Source organism: Mesoplodon densirostris, chromosome 16, assembly GCF_025265405.1.
Source record: "Mesoplodon densirostris isolate mMesDen1 chromosome 16, mMesDen1 primary haplotype, whole genome shotgun sequence".
NCBI lineage: Eukaryota > Metazoa > Chordata > Mammalia > Artiodactyla > Ziphiidae > Mesoplodon > Mesoplodon densirostris.
The window spans coordinates 1058729-1081371 of NC_082676.1; the positions used below are offsets into that span (position 1 = coordinate 1058729).

Genomic DNA, 22643 nt, shown 5'->3' on the forward strand with positions numbered 1-22643 from the left:
GAAAGGCTGTGAGGGGGTGGGTGACATGGGGACGCGCCCCCTGGGGGCGGTGCCTGCCCACTCCCCAGCCTGCTCTGGAGAGGGTGGTCCAGGGGCCTACAGCCCTTCTGCTGCCCTGAGGTCGAGCGTCTGGCCTTGGATCTCCCCCACGTGCAGTGGACTTGCCTGGAGTCACCACGACCAGCAGACCACGGCCAGTGGGCTGTGCTCTGTGTTCTCACACGTGAGGGTGGTCGGGCTTAACTGCTCACGGGCAGCGGTGAGGCCTCTGGGTCCTGGAATCAAACGTGGGCTGCCGCGCTGATGGGCCATGGCCTGATGACCCCTCCACGTGGTAGAGGTTGAGCCGCTTGTCCGGAGCGGGTGCAGGGCCGGTGTGGGAATGGGGCTCCCTGGACGTGCGGGTCGGAGGCTCCTGCCAGCGTCCAGGGCTGGGGTCTTCCTGCCCGTCGTCCCCAGCACCCATTCTCTGCCCCAGGGTCATCGCCGTCAAGCCCTGCCAGAGAACGGGCAGGGGGCTCGCCTCGGGGCGGTGCTGCCGCTGGGGAGGCCTGTGGGGGTAGGGAAGCCGGTGTTGTTCGCTGGAGGGGGCTGGCAGGGGGCATCCTTCACGACCAGTTTGGGGGACACATTGGCTCTCTGGTTGGTCCTGATCGGAAGCTGCAGTTGCTGACTGAGCTGACCGCCTAGGCTGGTCCTTGCAGAGGCTGTGGGTCCCTCTGTGTCTTCGGTCTCTTGCATCTCCACGCAGCCCTTTCTAGGGGTCACGTGACCACCATCCCCCATCGCCACTCCTCAGGAGGAAAGCCCCTGGCCACGCCGCAGGGTCCTCCTCGCCCGTGTCCGTGGCCGAGGTGTTTGGGGAAGCTCTGCAGCCCAGGCGGGCGACCGCCCACCTCCGCCCACTCCCACTGGCTGCTCCCGTGTTCTCAGCTGTGGGGCCTGCCCAGGACCCCACTGACTCCTCTGAGCCTGGCTCCTGTGGCCTGAGAACCACCCAAGGGGACATGTCGGGAGTGGAAGGTGTCCAGGGCCGTGAACAGGGCATAGCCACTCCAGGGGCAGAGCGCACTGAGGGGCCCTGGGCAGTGTCAGCGCCTGGGCAGGCAGGAGAGACCAAGTGCGGAGAGGGGACACGGGTTCGAGCCCTGGTCCAGGAAGATCCCACATGCTGCGGAGCAACTAAGCTCGTGTGCCACAACTACTGAGCCTGCGCCCTAGAGCCCGCGAGCCACAACTACTGAGCCTGTGTGCTGCAGCTCCTGAAGCCCACGTGCCTAGAGCCTGTGCTCTGCAACAAGAGAAGCCACTGCAATGAGAAGCCTGCGCACCACAACTAGGAGTAGCCCCTGCTCGCCACCACTAGAGAAAGCCTGCGCACAGCAACGAAGACCAAATACAGCCATAAATGAATGAATGAATGAATGAATGAATGAATGAAACGGCGAGTGTGGGCATCCCTCTCTTGTTCCTGATCTTAAAAGGAAAGGCTTTTCACTTTTGACCATCGAGTTAAGTGTGGGTTTGTCACATATGGCCTTTGTTATGCTGTGGTATAGCCCTTCTATAAGCCCAGCATTTTAAATGTGCTGTTGAATTCAGTTTGCTAATATTTTGTTGAGAATTTTTGCATCTATATTCATCAGGGGTATTATTGGTCTGTAATTTTCTTTTCCTGTGGTGTCCTTAACTGGCTTTGGTATCAGGATAATGCTGAATTTGGGAGTGTTCTCTCTCCTTCAATTTCCTAGTTCTCGTCTTTGTAATAATTTTCCTGCCTATTCTTGCTCGTTTATGTTGTGCTTTTCCAAATGAACTTTAAAATCAGCTTATCAGGGACTTCCCTGGTGGTCCTGTGGGTAAGACTCCGAGCTCCCAGTGCAGGGGGCCCGGGTTCAACCCCTGGTCAGGGAACTGGATCCCTCATGCATGCCGCAACTAAGACCCAGAGCAGCCAAATAAATAAATTAATGCTAAAAAGATAAAAATTAAAAAAAAAATCAGCTTACCTGCCCTCTAATTCGTCTTCGCATTTTTACTGGAATTGCATTGAACTCTTAGATCCATTTAGGAAGGACTGACTGCGTCTCCTTATCCATCCCATCGTCAGAGGTGCTCTATTGCGGCTCTCGGGAGCTCTTCAGTTCTCTTGCATATTTGTTGTTAGGCTCATCCACAGGTCTTCTGTTTCGGCTGTGATTTTTGGAATGTTCTCCTGTAGCTGGATGTTTGTATACGTTGAGGCTCCTGACGTGACAGTTCATGGCGCTCAGCCAACTTCCTGACTTAATGGGAATCTTCCATTGCCGCCCCTCCCAACAGGACACCCACATGGGTGGACGTGGATGGGCTTTCTGTGGGAGGGTGGGTGTCGGTATATCAGTCATCTGTTGCTGTGCAAGACATCACCCCAAAAGGTGGTGGCTTAAAACGGTCATGGCACAGTCTGGGGGTCTCTGTGGTGGAGCTGGGAGATGCGTCTGTGACTCCGGTGTCTTCCAGGAGAGCCAGGAGGAGCACGGGGTCCCTGACACGTCCCCGTATCTGCTGGTTACACGGCCGGCCCTCCCCTTGTCCAGGCAGCTCTACAATCTAGGAGGTGAGGCTGGATGAGGTCACGGCAAGTAATGATGGGTGATGCCTGGCACAGGCCAGACATCTTTGGTGGATTTAAGGGGGGTAGATATAACCTCAGAGTCTCCCCGGGTTAGAGGGCAGGTCCCCTCCCACCCAGGCTGGCTGGTGCCGTTGAGGAAAGGGCCCCTTCCTGGGCGGGGGCCGCCCACCAGCTCTGCTGGGAGCACCCTTCCACATGCTCTGTTTTTCTGGGTTTCTCTCCCCGCAAACCTGCAGCCCTTTCAGCAAACTGCCCAGGGTCACACTCTCCCTGCCCTCCGGCGACCCTGGCGGGCCCTGACTGGAATTCTGCTCAGAGGCCCAGGGGCTCTCCCACGTGGACCAGCAGAGGGATCGCGGGGCGACCCCAGGGGCGGAGAGGCCGCTGTGGTCTGGGGGCGGCCCTGGGACTGGGGGAGGGGGCAGTGGAGTGGGGGGCATGAGGTAATTTCCACACTCAGACGTTTGAGTCAGCTGGGGGCACAATCGCTCAGGGGAGAGTCAGCGATCTCTGGACTCTGGTCCTGAACCGGCTCCAACCGCCCCTGTTTATGGCCATCAACCCGGGCTGGGCTCGCACCGCTGGTCCCCTGCTGGAGGTGGACTCAAGTTTTCCCTTTGGAGCGGTGGGTTCTCTGACGCAGGGCTGACGCTCCATTTCCTTTTAAAACATCATCTTTTGTATATGTATGACGGATTCACTTTGTTATAAAGCAGAAACTAATAAAAAAAAATAAAATAAAAATAAATAAATAAAACATCTTTGTGTCACCGTCAGTCCCCTTGCCTGTGGGAGAGGCAGAGTGTGTCCGAGCCTCTGCCCGGTGTGCATGGCCCCTCGGTCCTCATGTCCCAGATTTCTCATCGCAGGTGAACAGCCCAGAGGACCAGCTGAGCCTCAGATACCGCCCCACAGAGCCAGGCCAGCATCAGAGATGGCACTGCCAGGGTCGCAAAGCCGCCGAGGAGCTACCTCTGGCCGGCCTGCGCGCCCGGGTGGACCTGTGTCTGGGCTGCTTCCGCTGCACCCAGTGGCTTGATGGAAAAGACTTACCTCCTGAGCAGGCTGGAGCACAGCTGCCCCAAGAGATCCCGCTGGCCCGCCTGAAGCCAGCCGCCTGGGAGCAGGGTGCGGCATGAGGCAGACCGCCCGCCCACCATCCCGCGGCTCACGCGGCCAGGTCTGCCGCTCCTACAGCCGGGGCTCGGCTGCCGGTGCCACCACAACCAGCGCCCTGAAGACCCGGGTGCGGGGCAGCGGGACCCGGGGTGAGCTGTGCGCCTGGCCCAAGCCATCCGCGCGGAGTTGGGGGCCGCTTCCTCCAGCTCTGCTCTCCCTGCTTCCAGCGCCCTCCGCCATGGAGCATACACAGATGCTGCCCTTAGACCTGACAGTGCCCTGGAAGCGCCGCAGCCTGCCTGCTGGGCTTTCCACGCTGGAGCTCTGCCTGAGGTGAGGATGGGGCGGTGGAATGCGCCCACCGTCAGCTTGAACCAGGGTTCCCTGTCCCCTCTGTGTGGCCAGCACCTCCCCAGCCTCTGAGGGGTGGGGAAGGGAGGTGTAGGGAAGCCGCCTGTGCCAGGCGCCGTCTTGCGGAATTTATTCTTGCCCCCCTCCCTCGCCCCCCAGGCCCAACCTCTGTGAGGTCGGGGACGTGTGCACCAAGGCGCATTCAGAGCAGGAGCTGCAGGAGCGGACCCAGCGCACCGGGACCGTGGCGCTGAGGGAGCACACAGCCTGGTGGGAGGGGCTGGTGCCTTACCAGGCCCGGCAGCTGGCCGAATACCAGCAGAGCCGCAGTGAGGTCCTGGTGGTAAGTGGAGGCTGAGAGAGTGGCTGGGGGCAGGGCTGGGGCCAGGCTTCCCTGTGCAGCTGGCTGAGACTGCTGAAGGCGTATCTATGCACTGCAACCAGCCCCTGGCGCATCAGGCCCAGGAGAAGCAAACTCAGCACGCCTGGACCTTCACTGTCCACTCTGAGGTGAGGGGTCAGCACAGCCGGGGGCGGGTCAGCGGGGGTCTGGGCTCTGCAGTAGCCTCTCCTGAGGCTGTGATTAGGCTGCCCCGCGGGGCGATTCTGGGGGGTGTCTGGTGCAGAGAAGGAGGGGCCAGGCTGGTCACCCTGAGGGCCCCACGCAGCACCGTCCCGTGGATGCTGCCTTGGAAGCTAGCGAAGGAGCAGCCGCGCCAGAAGGAGCCCCAGCCTCGGGAGCCTGGGAGCCGCGCCAGAAGGAGCGGGCAACGGGGATACGCTGCAGGCGCGGCTCAGCGCCGCCCTGCAGCGTGGGCTCCTGGCGCGGGCCCTGCAGCTGTGGACCACGGCGCCTGGCCTCAGCCTTTGCCTGGAGCACGTAGATCGGCCAGGGGCCTGCTTCTCGGGCCACGTGCCCCATGTCGCGTGCAGCCTCCGCCGGCCTCAAGGACCTGGACGTCTGGCAGATGCTCGTGGACGAGGCGGGCACGGCCACTGAGCCCAAGACCCTCATCCTGCTGGTGAGCTTCTCACAGGCTAAAGTAAGTGAGGCGAGCAGTGAGCTCGGTGCTTGGGCAGATGTCACCGGGTGTGGCCTCCCGCCCGGGGTGCAGGGACCACGTGGAGGGCAGCTTCATGGTGGGGCGGTGATGGCCATGGGGGGTCAGGACCATGCGTGCCTGTCCCTCCAGGTGGTTCTTCTTGGGGACCACAAGCCGCTGCAGCCTGTGGTCAAGAATGAGCAGCTGCAAAACCTGGGCCTGGACGGGTCTCTGTTCAAGAGGTTCCTCAGGGACGCCCTCCCACTGGACACGCAGTACTGCATGGTGAGCAGCTGGACCCTTGGCCCCGGCGTGGGCGACGGCCAGCCGGGCCCTGACCCTGGCTCAGGTACTTGCCTTACAGCACGAGGGCGTCTGTGCTTTCCCTGCTGTGGAGTTCTACAAAAAGAGGTTAAAGCCGTGGCAGGGCCTGAGGCAGCCGCCCAGCATCCTGGGCCACTTGAGCGAGGAGCTCTGTCACCTCTGGCGATGTGCAGAGCCCCGAGGACAGCCTGCTGGTGTTGATGGACCAAGGGGGCGAGGGTTCCAAGGCCAGCAAAGAGCAGGCAGCAGTGGTGGTGGCAGCCGGACCTTCCCTGGTCCCCTTTGCACCCGGGTGGCTCCCTGGGGGGAGACGTAGAGGCGTCGAAGGAGCCCAGGGCGTGACAGGCACCAGGGCTGGCTTCACCCGCACCGCCTGGTCCCTCAGGTCTGCATCACCAAACAGCTGACCCTGAGAGGGACAGTGGACCCTGGGGACATCGCCGTCCTCGAGCCCTACCATGCCCAGGTGTTGGAGATCAGAAAGAGACTTGAGGAAGCTGGTGTCACCGGCGTGACCGTGTGCTCCGTCACCCAGAGACGGGGTGAGGCTGGCGGCAGCAGGGGCCTGGGGGTGGCGGGTCAGGTGGGTGGGCGGCAGGGGCCTCACCACGCCCCCCAGCCCCCACCAGGGAGCGAGTGGCGCGGCACCCTGGTGAGCACCGTCTGCGCCTGCCTGGAGAGCGGCCAGGACCCGCGGCCAACGAGGACAGATGAACCTCACCCGGGCCCAGGTGGCGCTCTGTGTCATCGGTAAGATGACAATTGTCTATGTGTGTTTATACTCCCCTTTATTAGTGGATAAGTACTAAAAAATCATTTCTAGGAAGGTGTGGTCAGGGCCGGGCCTAGCTTGCCCAGCCTACGGGGGGCGGGCCCTTCAGGGGGCCTAGGCCTGGTCTGCAGGGTGAGGCTGTCCAGCCAGGGCTCGTACACCAGCATGTTGCCCTCCACCCTCTTGATAGTGAACTTGTAGGAGCGGTTGGGCAGCAGGTTTCGGACGTCAAAGGCGCAGGCGGCCACGGTGATGATGCCACACTGCCTGCACTCCTGCTGTGTCTGTGGGTCCAGCAGCTCGTAGTGCAGCTCAAACTGCTCTGGCACGGCCGGCTGGAGGGTGACATACCAGCGCAGGCTGACCCAGTCGTGGTGGGCCACCGACTCCTGGCGGTCAAATATGACGGGCATCTTGGTGCTCAGCATGAGCTGGATGTGGGGGATCTTGGTGGCCTTGATGTCAGACACCAGGTGGTGTTTCATGTGCAGGCGCCCTGGCACCATCGTGGCCAGGAAGCTGTCCATGACGGCCGACAGGTCTGCCAGCTGCTGCTCCACGAGCCCCCATTCCGCCAGGAAGGGCCGAGGGTCCGGTGACTCAAGCAGGGCGTCCAGCTCAGAGTAGCTGTGGCCCAGCTGCCCCAGCAGCTCCCCGAGCAGCAGGAGCTGGATCTTGGCCTGGTCCGCGCCCACCTTCTTCATGCGCTGGAACTTCAGGGGCTCGATGAACTGGAACATGGTGGACAGCACCTGCCGGTTCCGGTTGCCCAGCCCCAGGTGCTTGGGGAGGATCTTGACGTAGTAGGAGCTCTTCTTGAGGAGCTCCACATGGGCGTGGTGGCGCTTGAGCAGATGGGGGCTCAGGTCCGAGGTCAGGAACTTGCGCAGAGCGTTGCGGCGCTCCACGTGGGTCCGCCAAGTCTCAGGCTCCAGCAGCTGCCGATCCTTGGCCTTCTCCGCCTCCTCCTGGTCCGGGAAGCACTGAGGGCTGTCCAGCTTCATTCTGTCCGGGTCCAGGCCAGTCACCTGCAAGTTCATGGTCTGGGAGCAGCAGGTGGAGGGCAGGGTATGAGCGGGACGGTCAGACTGGCCTCTGCCGCCCACCCAGAGGCTCACTCGGGGCAGTGTTTGTGTGGGGGTGACTTCAGGCCCACTGGCCCCCATGCTGGGCCCTCTAGCCTGCTGTGGGGGGTGCGGGGAGGACTCTGTGGGGAGGGCTCGTCTCTCTGGAAAGGGGCTGCTTGGAGGGCCAGGTGAGCAGGCTGCAGATCTAGATAAAAGCGAACACCGCGGGGGCCAGCACGACACTCTACTGATGGTCGTTTGTGATGACACAGGGCAGGGCTGAGACGGGGGCTCTGGGCCGGGATGGCCCGTGCGGAAAGCCCAGCCACTGCCCAGCTTTGCGGCCGTGTCTGAAAGGGGGTCACGCTGCTCCCTGGAGCTGTTGACAGGATTCAGTGTGATCCTGTCTGAGCAGCACCAGACCCCAGCTGGGGACACCACTGTCCTGCACACCTTCCACGCCCCACTACAGGTGCAGAGCAGATGACCGGGGCCTAGCCCAGGAGGTAGGGTGGCTGCCGGCCTCAGCTCTGAGAAGGAAACATGCCAGTTCCTTGTTACCGAGCCCTGCTGTGTCCTGGGGCCTCAGGACCTCCATGAGCTCACTGAGTCCATGAGTAAAGCCCCTGAATGGTTACTCTGCCTCTCAGATGGGGTGCCTGAAGCTAGAACAGTTCGTAGCTTGCTCTCAATCCAGGCTTCTAGCCCACCGTAGACCCCAGAGCCTGAGTGTCCATCTGCACCCCTCTCCAACCTGGGTTCCCAGCTCTGAGTGTCTGTGGGAGGGGCCAGTGCACCCCACAGCTGGGCAGAGCTGTGCTCCCAGGCTGGCAGGCCCTGACCACAAGGCTGGGGCTCCTTGCAGGAGGGACCAGCATCCCCGGCTGCTGTCCCAGGTCCCAGCCACCCCCAAGGGCAGTGAGACAGACTCAGGGGCGTCAGGGGTTGGATGAATTCCAAACGGGAGTTGAGAGGCTGAGTGACTCGCCCAAGGCTTCTCTGCTAAGGGGCAGTGAGGCTGGGCCCCAAGTTGGTCTCCCTCCCCCGATGCCAGGCCTTGACCTTCCTGGGGCAGAGGCTGCAGACCCTGCTCCTGGACACTGCAGACAGGGTATCTGGGCGGTGGCCGGAGCCTGGGGCAGATTCAAGCTGCCTCTGGAGAGAACTCTAGCTCCAGACCTGGCTACGGGTCCGGGTCCGAGGTATTTCCAGATGCCCACCGTCTCTCAGGTGGAAAAGGCAGAGGGGCTGCTGGTGAACTCCTCCAAAGAAGCCTCCTGTCCTGGCCCTCCTCCCCGAGACCTACACCCTCCTCGCCTCCAAAACCCCCTACACCACCCCCCCGGCCCCAGGCCCACTTCCCCCCAACCGACCGCCGCCCGCGCCCGCCTGCCCACCTCCGCCACACCACCCTAGTCCTCCATCCCCCCAGCCCGCCTCCCCGCGCCCACTTGCCCTTCGTCCTGCAGTGGGCGGAGCAGGGCTGCCGACTGTGCGCCGAGCCGGGGTGCCCAGCCTTGCGCCGCGGCGTTCCGCGGGTTGCCATGGGGACCGCGGGCCTTTGTGACGTCCCGCCCCCCGGGGCTGGGGGGCGGGGTGGGCGGAGAGCCCAGGGCGTGGGGGTCGGGCGACCTCGACCTGAGGGGCTGCAGGCAGGTCGCGAGGGGCTCGCTCCCCGCCCCAGGACCCGACTGAAGGAACCAACGAGTCTCAGCCCCGGGCCCGCCCCCAGGTTTCAGCTCAGACAGATCGTCCAGAGGCTTCGCTCCCTTCCTTGGGAACCTGGGGTGTCACGGCCCGAGCCCCGGCCGGGATGCCTCCTCAAGCCGAGGGACGCCACTTGCCTCCACCCCCTTGCAGGTCACTGGTGGGGACCCTTGCAGGACAGGGTGTCTGCCCCTGAGCTCCCCTCCCATTCTGTTCCGTGGCAGGTGCCTCCCAGGGCACGCCCACCACTCCCGGTAGCCTCACTCTTGGGAGCAGGCTTTGCCGGGCTAAGCGCCCATCAGCCTGTCCTCTGGGTCCAGGCCTGGGAGGGAGTGCGTGGGTGCCCTGGGCGCTAACTCTGTAAGTTGTAGCTGTTGTTATGTCGTTATTTAGGGGTCTGAAACGCAAGAGTTGGATTATTTGGAAAGGGGGTGCTCTCTGAAGGTTGAGGGGGAGGCCGGCACCTGGAAAGTGGTGAGAGGAAGCCGCCCGCAGCCCTGCGGCCCACCCACAGAGAGGGTGGACGGCAGAGCAGTCTCCCCTCCTGCTCTGGGTCAGGCATGTCCTGGACCTCTGCCATCTCTGGCCCCATCTTTTATTTTTTTTTCTATTTCTTGTTCCTCAGCTAAATTTTTAAAATTAAACTTTCAGTTTTGAGATAATTGTGGATTCACCTGCAGTTGTAAGAAATGACACAGAGATCCCAAGCACCCTTTGCCCATTTCCCCCAAGGGGAACACCTAGCGGAGCTGCCCTACAAGATCACACCACGAGCGTGACCTTGACAGTCAAGACGCAGACGTCTCCTTCCCCACAGGGACCTCCCCGCGTCCCCGTCTACAGCCCACGAGACCCCACCCACCACAGCCCCACCCACCTAGACCCCACCCCATAGCCCCACCCAGACGCAGGTTTCGGGAAACCCTCTTCCAGGCCCCGCCCCGACGCCGTCCTGGGACCGATCCCGCGCCAGACGCACGCGGCTCGGAGCTGTTGGGGAACCAGTCCTGTCCGCGAGACACCCTAGAGGTCGAGGAGAGCGGCGGCCGTCGTGTGGCCGGGGCTGGAGGGCCACCCTGCGCCGATGTGAGCACCGCAGGGAGCGGGCGGGGGCCTCTGGAGCGACTCTTACCCGTCCACCCTGCGCCAGCAGGGGCGCCGCGCAGCGAGGCTCCAGCGCTCACCGTCGCGCCGCCCCTCCAGTTTCTCCCCGTCGGGGTCCCCGAGCCCCGCTGCTGCACCCTCTCCGTCCCCTGCAGGGCCTGGCGCACCGCCGGGCGTGGAGCCCTTCCTCAGGAAGCAGCTGACCTTCCTGTCCTTCTTGTGGGACAAGATCTGGCCGGCGGGCGCGCCGCGGTTCCCGAACCCGGACTCCGACGCCGACGTGGAGCCGGAACCCGCGGCAGCGGAGCCCCCCACCGCGGAGCCCTGCAACCCCCCGGCCCCCGCGCAGCTCTTCAGGGCGCTGACTTCACGGCGCGGAGCGCGGAGGAGCTGAGTGTCAGCCGCGGGGAGAGGCTGCACGCCCTCAGGGAGGAGGGCGGCTACATCCTCGCCCGCAGGCTCGCGGGCTGGCCCTGCACGGGTCTCGTGCCCATCACCTACGTGGCCAACGCCGCCCCTGAGACGCTCTGGGACCAACCGTGCGTACCGCCCCTTCTGGGGAGACAGGAGTAAGCCAGGATAGAGTCTGGGGACTGCACGTCCAGCATGACTCCTCCAGGCCCCGCCTCACAGTGGTAAGCAAGCAGAAAGGTGTGGTGCAGGGATGGTGTGCCTGGGCACCTGATTCCGCTAGGAGGGAAACTGGCAGTGACTCTGGCAGGCGTGGTTAAGCTGAGCCGCGAGCTGGCTGGATGGTGTGTGCGCATGCCACACTCGCCAGGCCCTCCTGCTCACACCCAGGGATTCAGGCCTGGCATCCAGCAATCTTTGCTGACGGGGTCATTTCTTGGAGGGCAGTGGACTGGGGACTGGGATGCAGTTCTGAGTGAGACGGTGAGGACAGGAGTGAGCTTGTGCTATGAGGGGGTGAGGTGGTGACCCGGGGGTGGAAGGGGTGATAAGCTGGGTCACAGAGATGTCTTCACCCACCCTTCTCACCTGTCCTCACTCACCTGGCCCCCTCCCCCCTGCTCTGGGCCAGGTGTGGGGCAGACATGGCCCTGGCCTTTGGGACTGCTCCCAAAGAGGCTCATTTGGGCGGTGGATAAGGTGGGGGAGCCACCCATTGCCCTGAGTGGGGCAGTCTACAGGTGGGGAGAGGCTGGCACAGACACTTGTCTATTTGCATGCCAGTCTGTGATCATGGGGGGAAGCAGAGGCTGGGCACTCTTCCAGAGGAGGTGACCTTTTGGCGCGGGCTCAGGGTACGCAGGACAGGGTAGCCTCCCGGCACAGCTGTGTGCCAGCGCTGAGCAGGGCCCTGCCATGTGGCTATGGACACAGTACATGGGCCTCAAACATTTGATCCACACTCTGGGTGTGGTCCTTACCTGTCTTTCTCCTGAACGTCTTGGCCACTGTAACCCCTGGCTTCTATTTATTTATTTTATTTATCTATTTTTGGCTGCATTGGGTCTTTGTTGCTGCACGCTGGCTTTCTCTAGTTGCAGCGAGCAGGGGCTACTCTTCGTTGCGGTGTGTGGGCTTCTCATTTTGGTGCCTTCTCTTGTTGCGGAGCACGGGCTCTAGGCGCACAGGCTTCAGTAGTTGTGGCTCGTGGGCTTCAGTTGTTGTGGCTCGTGGGCTCAGTAGTTGTGGCCTGTGGGCTCTAGAGCACAGGCTCAGTAGTTGTGGCTCACGGGCTTAGCTGCTCCGCGGCATGTGGGATCTTCCCAAACCAGGGCTCGAACCCGTGTCCCCTGCATTGGCAGACGTATTCTTAACCACTGCGCCTCCAGGGAAGTCCCATCCCTGACTTCTAGATGGAGGGGGCGCCAGCTGGGGAACCCTCGGATCAGAGATGCCTCTTCCCAGCCCCAGCACCAAGAGGTGATATGCTGGCTGAGAACAGGCCAGAAGCTGGTTGGTGAACAGGGCTAGCAAAGCTAGGCTCAGCTGCCCTGACGCGGGCCCCTGGTCTTGCACCAAGCTCAGTCTCTGCCGACCAGCAGCAGGTCTCAGCTTCACTCAGGCCACCTCCAGCATCCTGGGGGCCCCTCAGCGTCCCCACAGTCTCCTGGGGGATTTGCATCTGGGCGAAAAGCCTGATTCACAGGAAGGTGCCTTCTGAGAGGACTCCAGGCCACCACCCCACAGCCGACCGTTCTGATGGGTAGGGGCCTACGGTCCCTCCAGGTGGAGGACGGACCCTGAGAGCAGCTCCTGGAGGCGGCGGGCAGGGTCCTGGGGGAGGGGCGGGGCTGCTGGGAGGAAGAACTAATGACTGTGTGTCTGCGCTGAGATGCAAGGGCTGCCACATTCGTGGTGTCCTCAGCCCCAGCTACCTGGCTCCTGTCCCCAGGCCGGCGGGCCGGGGAGACCCCTCAACCCCCACAGAGAGGCTCACTGCTGTCCAGCTGAGGCGTGCACGGCCGCCCCAGCTCCTCAGTCCCTGGAGGGTCAGCTCTGCTGCCTTGCAGCGGCCAGTTAGTCCTCACCATGACCACAGGTCCCACCCGGGGGCTGGCACCGGGTGGGGAAGCTGGGACCCTCAGGTGCAGATGAGTGACCCCCCCGCCGGGGCTGCTCAGAGAACAGAATCTGTAGGGTTGGAGAAATTGGCGGCGGGGGGTGACAGAGGCAGCCCAGAGGGAGGAGGTGAGGACAGGCCACTTCAGGAAGGCCCCAGCCACCCTGGTTGTCGGTCAGAGCCTTGGACACCGTCCCCTTGACCCAGGCAGATGTGGGGAGGGGGCAGGGGGGTTTCGCCTGAGCCTTTTGGGACTCCGGGCAGCCAGGCCTCAGCTCTGACTTGGGCTACAGCCCCTGACCCTCCTCTATCCTGTCTTGGGAGAGCTGAGGGGCCCGAGGGTGAGGGCTGGAGCTGGGCTCCCCCGGTGCTGGGCGGTTCCCGGACCAAGCAGCAGTGTGGGGTTCGGGGCTCCGAACACACTGAAGGGCTCACTCTGTGTCCTGGGACTGGGGTGTGTGGGGGGCAGAGCTGGCAGGCGTCCTGCGAGGGGAGGGGCGTGCTGGACGGGGTGACAGGAGAGCCAGGTGTGCGTGGGGGTCACTGGCACACCCCTGGGGCGTGTCATCAGCACAAGCTGAACAGGTTTGATGCTGGTGCCCTGGGAGGGGCCCAGACCTCAGCCTCGGATCCCTCCCGCTTCCCCGTGTGGTTCAGGCAGGACCTGGCACGTCTCCCCGAGGCCCCCCGGAAACGGCTCACGGGTGGAGCCCAAGGCCCGAGGGGCCCGGAGCGTTCTGGCCGTCCTGGCCGGCGGAGAGGGGTGGGCGTGCAGGGTGAGGGAGCCTGAGGATGCTGAGCGGCTCCGCCCCTCCCCTCCGGGCCCCGCCCCTCCGTGGCCAGCGGGCTGCCCCGCATGCTCACGAGCTTGTTAAATACCTGTTGCTGATCTCAAAGTGAGGCAGGTGGTGCCATAATCTCTTCTCAATAAAAGGGGAAGCGCCAACACGTAGGGTTAGTGTGCGATTTCCCCTGGTCATCCTCCTCACAGCCCTTCTGTAGGGGGCATAGTCCCTGGCACCCCAGCTTCCCGCTGGGAGGAGGCACCTGGGCCTTGGGGGAGCTCCTTTGGGGGCGGGCAGAGAGGCAGCCCCCCCGGCCGTCCCTGAGTCCCGGCTCAGTCCCAGCAGCCCTGGGAGGCTGGGGAGGGTGTGCCTTGCCCTTTACCCTCCAGCTCTGAGTCCCACGCCCCCTGGCTGAGCGCCCCCGTCTGATTGATGACCCCACCCTCCTGGCACTTAGGTCTGACCATGTGGGCAGGGGCATCTGAGTGGCCGCTTGGGCAGGTTTCCCCCAGCGGGTGGGTAACAGCAGCGCCCAGACTGACCTGGCCCAGGGGGTGGGAAGACAGGTGGCCCTTGGTGTAGAGCCTAGGGTGCTTGGGGAGGCCTGGGAGGGGCATCTCTGGTGGCACAGGTGTGGCTGGCCCGGCTGCCTTGTCACACGGAACTGAGCGGCGGCTCAGTGGGGCGGGGACGGCCTGTGAGGGTCAGCCCTGCCCACATGCTGCTCCCCGCTGGAGCAGAGGCGGTGAGGCCAGGCGGCCCAGCTCTGCCACTGCCCTGGCCATGGGGTCCCCGGGCCAGGCTCCCCTGGGCCCCAAGTATGTGGGCCTCTGGGACTTCGAGGCCCACACAGCCGAGGAGCTGAGCTTCCGGGCAGGGGACCTCTTCCACGTGGCCAGAAAGGAGGAGGAGTGGCGGTGGACCGTGCTGCTGGACGGGGTGGGCAGGGCCCTGGCCGAGAAGGAGACGGTGGGGTTGGAGCCGTGAGTCTCCCCACGGCCCTTGTGGGTCACTCCAAGTTGCCCGTCCCTGGGCCCTGCAGGGCGTCTATCAGGACAGAGCTCTGCACCGCTGTGGCTGGGCTCTGGGTGCGGGCAGGGACCCTGGGCTGCCAAGGAGTGGCCCGTGGCTCCATCTCCCTGCCCCCCCAGTGGGGCTGGGCCTACCATCCTGGCCTTGGGATCCCTGGCCGGGCTTCTGCTGTGTGATATCTGGGGATGGGGGCTGCAGAGGCTCCGGCCCCTCCTCCGTGCCGGGACCCAGAGAAGAGCAGCGAGATGACAGTGAGTCCAAGGCAGAGCCCGGGGGTTTTGGGGAGTGAAGCTTCGCTCACCTTCCAAACACCGGAAAGCAGCCTGTTGGCCTAGTCAGAGGGAGCGGGAAGGCCACTGCGACAGGCCCGCCCGGGTGTGGGCCACAGACCTGTTGCCCGTACCAGCACAGCTGCCCATCGCTGGCAAGGTGGCTCCCAGAGACAACCGTGGGCCTGAGGGCGGCCCAGCAAGCTTGGGCCACAGGCGCAGCCCGGCGTGCGTGTGTCCACACGACCCCAGGTGGTTCCCTGAGCTCTGGACGGGGGGGGGGGGTCCGGCAGAGGGATTCCCACGGCCCCCCCGTGTGCCTGTGCACGCCACTGATTGAGCACCTGCTGTGTGCCGGAGCCGACACGGGCAGGGTCGCCCCTCCTAGGGGGAGACATATAAGCACGGCGCAGACAGGACCATCTCAGGCAGGGCTCCCGACAGTGATAAGGCAGGGGCCGGCACTGCCAGTGCAGAGGCCCCGGGCCCTGGGAACCCAGCACATTCGAGAAGTGGAAGGAGGCCGGGTGGTGGGCAGGGGGTGGGGCAAATGGGAGAGATTCCAGAGGTGCTGGATTGGTTGGGGTGGCCCGCAGACCCCACAGGGCTCAGTGCTGGGCAGTGGTCTTCCGTGCAGGGACCCATGTTCCAACGGGGCCTGAGGGAGCCGAGGGTGCAAGGGCGGGGTGGCTGGCAGCAGAGGTCCCCTGGGAAACTCCGCAGGCCCAGCCCTGCCCTGGCGCTGGGAGCTGGGGTGTGAGAATGCCTGTGGACATGTGTGGGTGCGTGTGCGTCCCCAGGTCCCACGGTGCTACAGCATGGCGTGCCTGTGGCCCGGGTGCACAAGGTGGCCACAGAGTCACAGAACGATGTGGTCCAAGAGCATGGCCACAGAGCCACCTCCGAGGCTGGTGGGGGGCTGCTGTACCCACAGGGTGGGGGACTCTGTCCCCACAGACGGGAGACAGTCCGGGAAGGGTAGTGGGAGGGGCCTTCTCCACTTCTGGGTCACCAGGGTCTTTCCTGGGGTCCAGAACTGGCCACTTGGGACATTTGGGGTCGGTGATGGGCAAAGAAGGGGCCTTTGGGTCAGTGGGTGTCAGCGGGCGGCTGTGGGCCGGGGTTGGGGGCAGGTGCAGGATCAGGTGTGGGCTGGGACTCGGTGGGGGGCACAGGCAGGGGCCGTGCCGCTCAGGGTCCCCCCGCCCCGCAGGTGGTTCTTTGGCCGGATCTCTCACTCGGAAGCCCTGCACCGACTGCAGGCTGCGGGCACTGAGCTGGGGGCCTTCCTGATGCGGGTCAGCGAGAAGCCGGGCGCCAACTGCGTCCTCTCGGGTACCCGCTTCCCGCCCCTGCTCGCTCCGCAGCCCCACCTGGGCCTGACTTTGGGGCTCCCGTCCCTAAACCCTTGGTGTGTGCAGAGCCCGGCCCCTCTGGCCTGTCCCCTCCACTGTGCTGTGACGTCCAGGCCCTGCTCTGGGAGCTCTGACCCTCAGTGGGTGCAGGCCCCGTGGCCTGGGTGCCTTCCCTGGGGTCTGGCCGGTTCTCTCCTTTCCGCATTGGGGGAACCCCTGCCAGTGGGCCCCTCTTAGCGCCTGTGCATGAGCGTCCCCTCCGTCCAGTGCGGGACCAGCAGACCGTTTGCCATTACAGGATCTGGTGGCAGGACGGCCAGTTGCACCTCAAAGAGGCTGTGTCCTTCCCTGGCCTGCCTGAGCTCGTGGACCACCACGAGGCCCAGAGCCTGTCCCATGGCCTGTGGCTGACCTCGCCCCGCCGAAAGGTAGGCCCCCTGCCCCCTACAGTGACACGACCTCGGGTGGAGGTGGGTGTGGGTCCTACTCCATGACTGGCTGGGGGACCCCTAGGGACACTCAGCCCAGGGACTCTGGCTACGTGGGAACCGTGGTTGTACAGAGCCGGGCACGGGGGGACGGTGGGCAGGGGACGTGTCCTCCTTTGCCCAGTCACTCTCATTCTTGGGCCAGCTAGAGGTCAGCTGTGCTCCTGCTACGTCCTGAGTCTCTCTGGGCTGCTGGGAGCTTGGGCCACGTGCCCCGGCGAGCAGCCAGACAGGAGTTTTGTGTGAGTGGCACTGAGGCCAGTGTCACTGGCCCAGAGCAGGTGTGGGGGAGGCGGGGTGGCGTTTGTTTGCAGGACACGGCAGGGGTCAGCCAGGCTTGGGGCAGCCCCTGGGAGAGCCTGGCCACATGCCGGACACTGGGACCCTCCCAAGCAGGACGTGGCCCTACATTTGAGGATAGACCAGGGGCTGACTTCCCGAGGACGGGTGCCCCCGCCCCGTGTCCCTGCAGCATGAGCCAGAGCCCCTGCCCCACTTGTGACGACTGGGAGAGGCTGCGGGAAGAGTTCACGCTCTGCAGGAAGCTGGGCTTCTGGCTACTTTGGGGAGGTCTTCGAAGGGCTCTGGAAGGACAAGGTCCGAGTGGCCATCAAGGTGATCGTCCGAGGTGAGCGGGCTCCAGGCCAGGGACTTCTGGCTTTACTCACGGGGGTGGGGCAGCCCACCAGCCCTGGGCCCTGACGCCCTGCCAACCACTCACCACCCTAACTTGGATCACCTGTGGCACCTACCGCAGGGTCCGGGTGGCATTCTCCTTTCATGCTGTTACCTAAATGCATTTATCTTAAAAGGGAATTTTAAATTCTTAATATAAATGGAAGGAAATCCATTAAAATAAGTAGATCACTAGAAATCTGAAAAGGTTCATCTAAAATCTTCTTGGGACCCACCAGAGGTTGGGATCGCCCACTTCAGGAACCAGGGGCCCAGGGGTGCAAGGGAACACACTTGGGAGGGGGTGTTCCAGCTCCACATCTGTCTTGGGCAGGCGTAAACCACATGGGGGTGTCTGTGGTCCCTGGGGACCCTTGTGTGAACGTCGGGGACCAGGCTGTGTCTGCCCTGGCATCCTGGCTTGGGAGCTGGGGCGTCGGGGAGGGCGCCCACATTTCCTGAGCCGCTGCTGTGTGGGGTGGGGTGGGACAGGGGCTCAGCTCCTTCGAGGGCTGCACCCAGCAAGGCCGCCCCCCTGCCCCGACAGCTGACCTTCTGCGTCAGCGCACGTTCCAGTCGGAGATCCAGGCCATGAAGAAGCTGCGGCACAGGCACGTCCTGGCACTGTACGCTGTGGCGTCCGTGGGGGACCCTGTGTACATCATCACAGAGCTCCTGCCCAAGGGGAGCCTGCTGGAGCTGCTGCGGGGTGAGCGGGGTGGGGGGACCAGAATGATTCGTGCCCGCTGGAGGGAACAGGAAACAGGCACAGAAAGAAAAAGAAAACCCGCCCCCCGCCCCCGCATACCATTCACCAGACAGCCTGGGATTGCCTTTTCAGTTTTAAGAAAGGATTTAAAATATCTTGTGATAAATGTACCATCCGTTCATTGCAGGAATTTGACAAAATACAGATAAGAACAAAGACAAGAAAAGCCACTCATCATTCCTGCACTTACGGTGAACTGAGGCCATTTAAATCAAACGCTTGGCGTGGCTGCCCACCCCTCCCACTTGTGGCACACACAGGCCTGCTTCTCACTGCTGTTCTCTCTTCCTAGAAGGCGCTGTCCCTCCTCCGGGTGTTTGTCTGCTTACACACCCACACTCGCACACGCACGCTCACACACCACGTATCTCGTTGATGCACAGACCTCATCATCTATAACAAGCCCCATTGTTTCATTTAACACCCAAACCAGACAATCGCAGCCAATTCGTGGAGGCGCCATTGTATGCAGATGCAGCCCAATTTCAGAGACGCTGAAATGGGAAGAAATGTGCACCGCAGGATAAATGACATCCAGTATGCATATGTGTGTATCTGGGGGTATATTTTATTTATTTTAAACAAATAAATAATTGGAGTATAATTTACTGAAGTATAATTGGAGTATAATTGCTTTAGAGTGCTGTGTTAGTTTCTGCTGTATAACAAAGTGAATCAGCCATATGCATACATATATCCCCATATCTCCTCCTCCTTGCGTCTCCCTCCCACCCTCCTCATCTCACCCCGGGGGGTATATTTTAATACGGCAACATTTGCAGTGCTTTTCACTTGATCACTGCAGTTTCCTGTATCACTAATTGTTCATCAGAAATGAAATCCTGACGGTCTGTGCACCACCACGTGGATGTGCCACGTCCACACAGGCGCCTGTTGTTGAAACCTTTTGAGGTTTTTAACTGTGTAAATAATGCTGTGAGGAACATCTTTGTACGTAAGTCTTTGAGTTCCTATTGCTTCAGTGTGGATGCCCAGAAGGAAATTCCAAAGGGTATGTATAGACTGTGGTAGCTCTGATACCTAATAGCCCTCCACAAGGGCTGCAGTGGGTCCACAGTTCCAATTTTAAATCAGGCCATCTGCCCTTTGTCCCAGCCCCAATCCTGAGCGCAGGAGTCTGCAGAGAGGACTTGGCCCTGGCTGGCCCCACTCACCCTGGCCTCCCCTGGCCTCTGCAGACTCCGATGAGAAAACCCTGCCCACCTCGGAACTGGTGGGCATTGCAGCACAGGTGGCCGAGGGCATGTGCTACCTGGAATCGCAGAATTACATCCACGGGGACCTGGCCGCCAGGAACATCCTCGTGGGGGAAAACAACATCTGCAAAATCGGGGACTTCGGGCTGGCCAGGCTCATCAAGGTAGGGCCAGGGGAGGGCGGAGAGCAGAGGGTGCAGGGAGCTGGAGGTTCCCGTGGGCCTCCCGCCCTCAGGTGAGATGTGGGCTGTGGAGCCCGAGCTGGGTCTTTTTTTAAAAAATTATTTTATTTTTGGCTGCGTTGGGTCTTTGTTGCTGCACGCGAGCTTCCTCTAGTTTGGGCGAGCGGGGGCTACTCTTCGTTGTGGTGTGCGGGCTTCTCATTGCGGTGGCTTCTCTTGTGGAGCACAGGCTCTAGGCGTGCAGGCTTCAGTAGTTGTGGCACGTGGGCTCAGTAGTTGTGGCTCACGGGCTCTAGAGCGCAGGCTCAGTAGTTGCGGCGCACGGGCTTAGTTGCTCCGCGGCATGTGGGATCTTCCCGGACCAGGGATCGAACCTGTGTCCCCTGCGTTGGCGGATGGATTCATAACCACTGTGCCACCAGGGAAGCCCCCGGAGCTGGGTCTTAATGGGATCAGGAGGCTCCTGGGAGGGCAGTGCAGGCACTTGGATGAGTCCAGGAGGACAGCTAAATGGGGCCAGCTCGGGCGCCCAGAGGCCGGGGGCAGGGAAGTCCCTGCTGAGTGGGTGGGCAGCAAAGCAGGGCAGGGCGCGCAGGCGGCAGGGCCAGGGGGGCGAGCAGGCCCAACCCTCACTCGCCCTTGGCCAGTGTCCTGCTTCCGTGCTCAGCGTGGCCCAGCAGGCAGGTGATACCAGCACCTCCGGGACTCCCAGTCACACACTGAGAAATTGAGGGGTTCCTTTAATCTTGATGCCCCAGAGCTAAGTGTCAGCCATGCCAGTGTGCTCCTCGAGCGGACCCCAGCATCACGCCAGCCTGGCTGCTAACCCACCACCCCTCCCGGTGTCTCCTTGCAGCTCACTTCTGGAGAAACTCTGCCCCTTGTCCTGGGAAGCTCTCTGCTGGGTTTTGCGACTATGGTCCTCTGGGGCGGGGCCTGTTGGCATTTGGGGCGGGTTCTGCCTACTCAGCTTGGGCAGCACGGGTCCCAGGAAGCCCTGACACAGTGTGGGTCCCGACCGCAGTTGCCCACCAAGCACCGGGCTCCCCGAACCTGTCCACGCTGCGGGGAGGGAGGGTGCAGGCGGCCCCCAGGCCCGCCCCCAGCGTGTCTGATTGCAAAACGTCTACCTCTCCCATGACCACAGCATCCTTTACAAGTGGACCGCCCCTGAGGCACTCTCCCGAGGGCATTACTCCATCAAATCTGACATCTGGTCCTTCGGGGTTCTCCTCCGTGAGATTTTCAGCAGGGGTCAGATGCCCTATCCAGGTACTGGGCGCCCAGTGTTGCCGACTGCGGGCAGGGCGGGAGGGGGCCGTCACCTGGACACGGCCCCTGCACCATTCACTGGGTGCCTGATGCCTTCCAGGCGTCACCGTCCAGAGGGAGGGAGTTAGAAGTGAGTGCCAGGGAAGCAGAGGGCGAGGGCACAGCCCAAGGCTTCCTGGGGGAGGGGGGATGGCACTGGCCTCCCTGCCTCCACAGCCCCTCTTGTCCTGCCCGCCACAGGCATGTCCATACCTTCCTGAGGGTAGAGGCGGGCTACCGCATGCCCTGCCCCCTGAAGTGCCCGCCCACCACACACAAGCTGATGCTCTCGTGCTGGCACAGGGACCCCGAGCAGAGGCCCCGCTTCAAAGGGCTGCGGGAAAAGCTCTCCAGCCTCAGAAGGTACGAGAACCTGCTCTGAGTCGGCTGCCTCCTTGCCACTGCCTGAAGGCCAGGCCAGCCCTCGTGAGGGGCCTGAGCCACCTCGGATCATGGGAGTGTGCTGGCCCAGATTTACTGAGGATTTGCTGAAGGTGCCCACAGCCCCCAGAACCAGCCGGACACTCCCGAGAAGGGGCTCGGGCAGCCCTGGGCCCGCCTGTTGCCCGGTGCAGCCAGGAGCTGGGACTGCCTCTTCGCCTGACACCAGCTCCTGGAAAGTGCTGGGACCTCCACAGCCAACACCTGCCCTGGGGCTCCAGGAGCCAGGTCACCCCTCTTTCCTAAGGGAGTGGACCTGTCCCTGGTCCTGACCCAAAGCCCACCAGCTGTCAGGATCAGGGCTGAGCCTCCCTGGCCGTGCGTGGTGGGGACCTAGGCTTTGGCTGCACTCCCTTTGCCCTCTGGCCTTGCCTGAGACCTGGATATAAGGGGGCGTGGACCCCCCAGTCCTCTGTGGAAACAGGGGCACTGACGCCTGCTCCCTGGGGTCAGCCGCTGTTCCTATCCAGCTGCCTCAGCAAACGGCAGCTGCCACCGGGGGGTCTGGGGGCCACGTCTGGACACTGTGACCGAAAGGACTGGGTGGGGGTCAGGCTAACCGTGCCTGGACACATTGAGGGCAGGCAGGACAGAAGGTGCAGCCTTTGGGGGCCACGAGCCACCCAAATGCCTTGGGATGGACTCCCGTAATTTAGAGCGGAGCTGGGGTGGGGTGGCCAGCTGAGCCCAGCCCGCTAACCAGTGGAGGCCACCCCTCTAAGCCACCGCCCTCACACCCTCTGTCCGCCCCCTCACTGAACTGCCCTCTCCTGACCCCCAGGCCCCGGCCAGTCTCTGCCGGCCACTGAGGCATGTGGACGCCACCAGCCTACCCCCCACGCCTGCCCCCAGGAGGCAGGCAGAGGATGAGACCACTCCCCAGCCACACACAGAGCTCCCGAGTAGGACTCTGCCCAAAGCTGGGCTGCCCCGGGTGGGGGCCCACTAGAGCCTCCCACACCCCCTTCCCCTCACCCTGGAAGTTTTGGCTGCCGGGGGCCCTGCCCAGAGTGTGCCCTACAAGAGGCTACAGGAGACGCCGCCCTTACTGGAAGGCACGTGGGAGAGAGCAGGGCGTGTGAGCTGCTCCACACCAGGCTGAGGACGGCCTCCTCGAGGTCTTTCGAGGGCTCCGGACCCAAGCCAGAGACCCTGTCTCCTGCCGTGGCAGCAGGGGCCGAGGCGGGCTCACTCAGAGGACCCTGACCTCAGTGGCTGCCCTGGGACTGCCTGCTCTCCCCGGCTCCCCAGAATAGCAAGGCACCCCACCTCTTCTCAGATACAAGGCTCCACACTCACCGGAGCTGTCTGCGCACGTGAACCTGAGTCAGATCTCAGAGGTGGCCCCCTAGGGAGGGACCCCAGGAAGGCCCAGGGAGCAGGGCCAGCTCCCCATCGCCCAGGAAGTGAGAAGTTTGAGGGGTTGGTGACTTCTCCCATGGGGGTGGGGGTGGCATGGAGCTCACACACACACCATGTGGCTGC

At 63.0% G+C, this 22643-nt stretch overlaps 3 protein-coding genes across 3 annotated transcripts; 2 read left to right on the forward strand and 1 right to left on the reverse strand.

Moving 5' to 3' along the window:
- The first annotated feature begins 5007 nt into the window (after positions 1-5007).
- HELZ2 (helicase with zinc finger 2) lies at positions 5008-6208 on the forward strand. The gene is given in 6 exon segments (XM_060077787.1): positions 5008-5130; positions 5281-5415; positions 5495-5613; positions 5615-5708; positions 5840-5996; positions 6084-6208. Coding segments are annotated over 6 exon segments (753 nt in total).
- Positions 6209-6273: 65 nt separating this feature from the next.
- Positions 6274-8839, reverse strand: FNDC11 (fibronectin type III domain containing 11). Its single transcript, XM_060119819.1, is given in 3 exon segments — positions 6274-7248; positions 7250-7269; positions 8749-8839. Coding segments are annotated over 3 exon segments (1086 nt in total).
- A 5363-nt stretch (positions 8840-14202) lies between these two features.
- On the forward strand, positions 14203-21099 carry PTK6 (protein tyrosine kinase 6). Its single transcript, XM_060119835.1, is given in 10 exon segments — positions 14203-14402; positions 15934-16055; positions 16343-16503; positions 17036-17059; positions 17061-17114; positions 17116-17191; positions 17786-17947; positions 19207-19388; positions 20513-20685; positions 20919-21099. Coding segments are annotated over 10 exon segments (1335 nt in total).
- The last annotated feature ends 1544 nt before the right edge of the window (positions 21100-22643 follow it).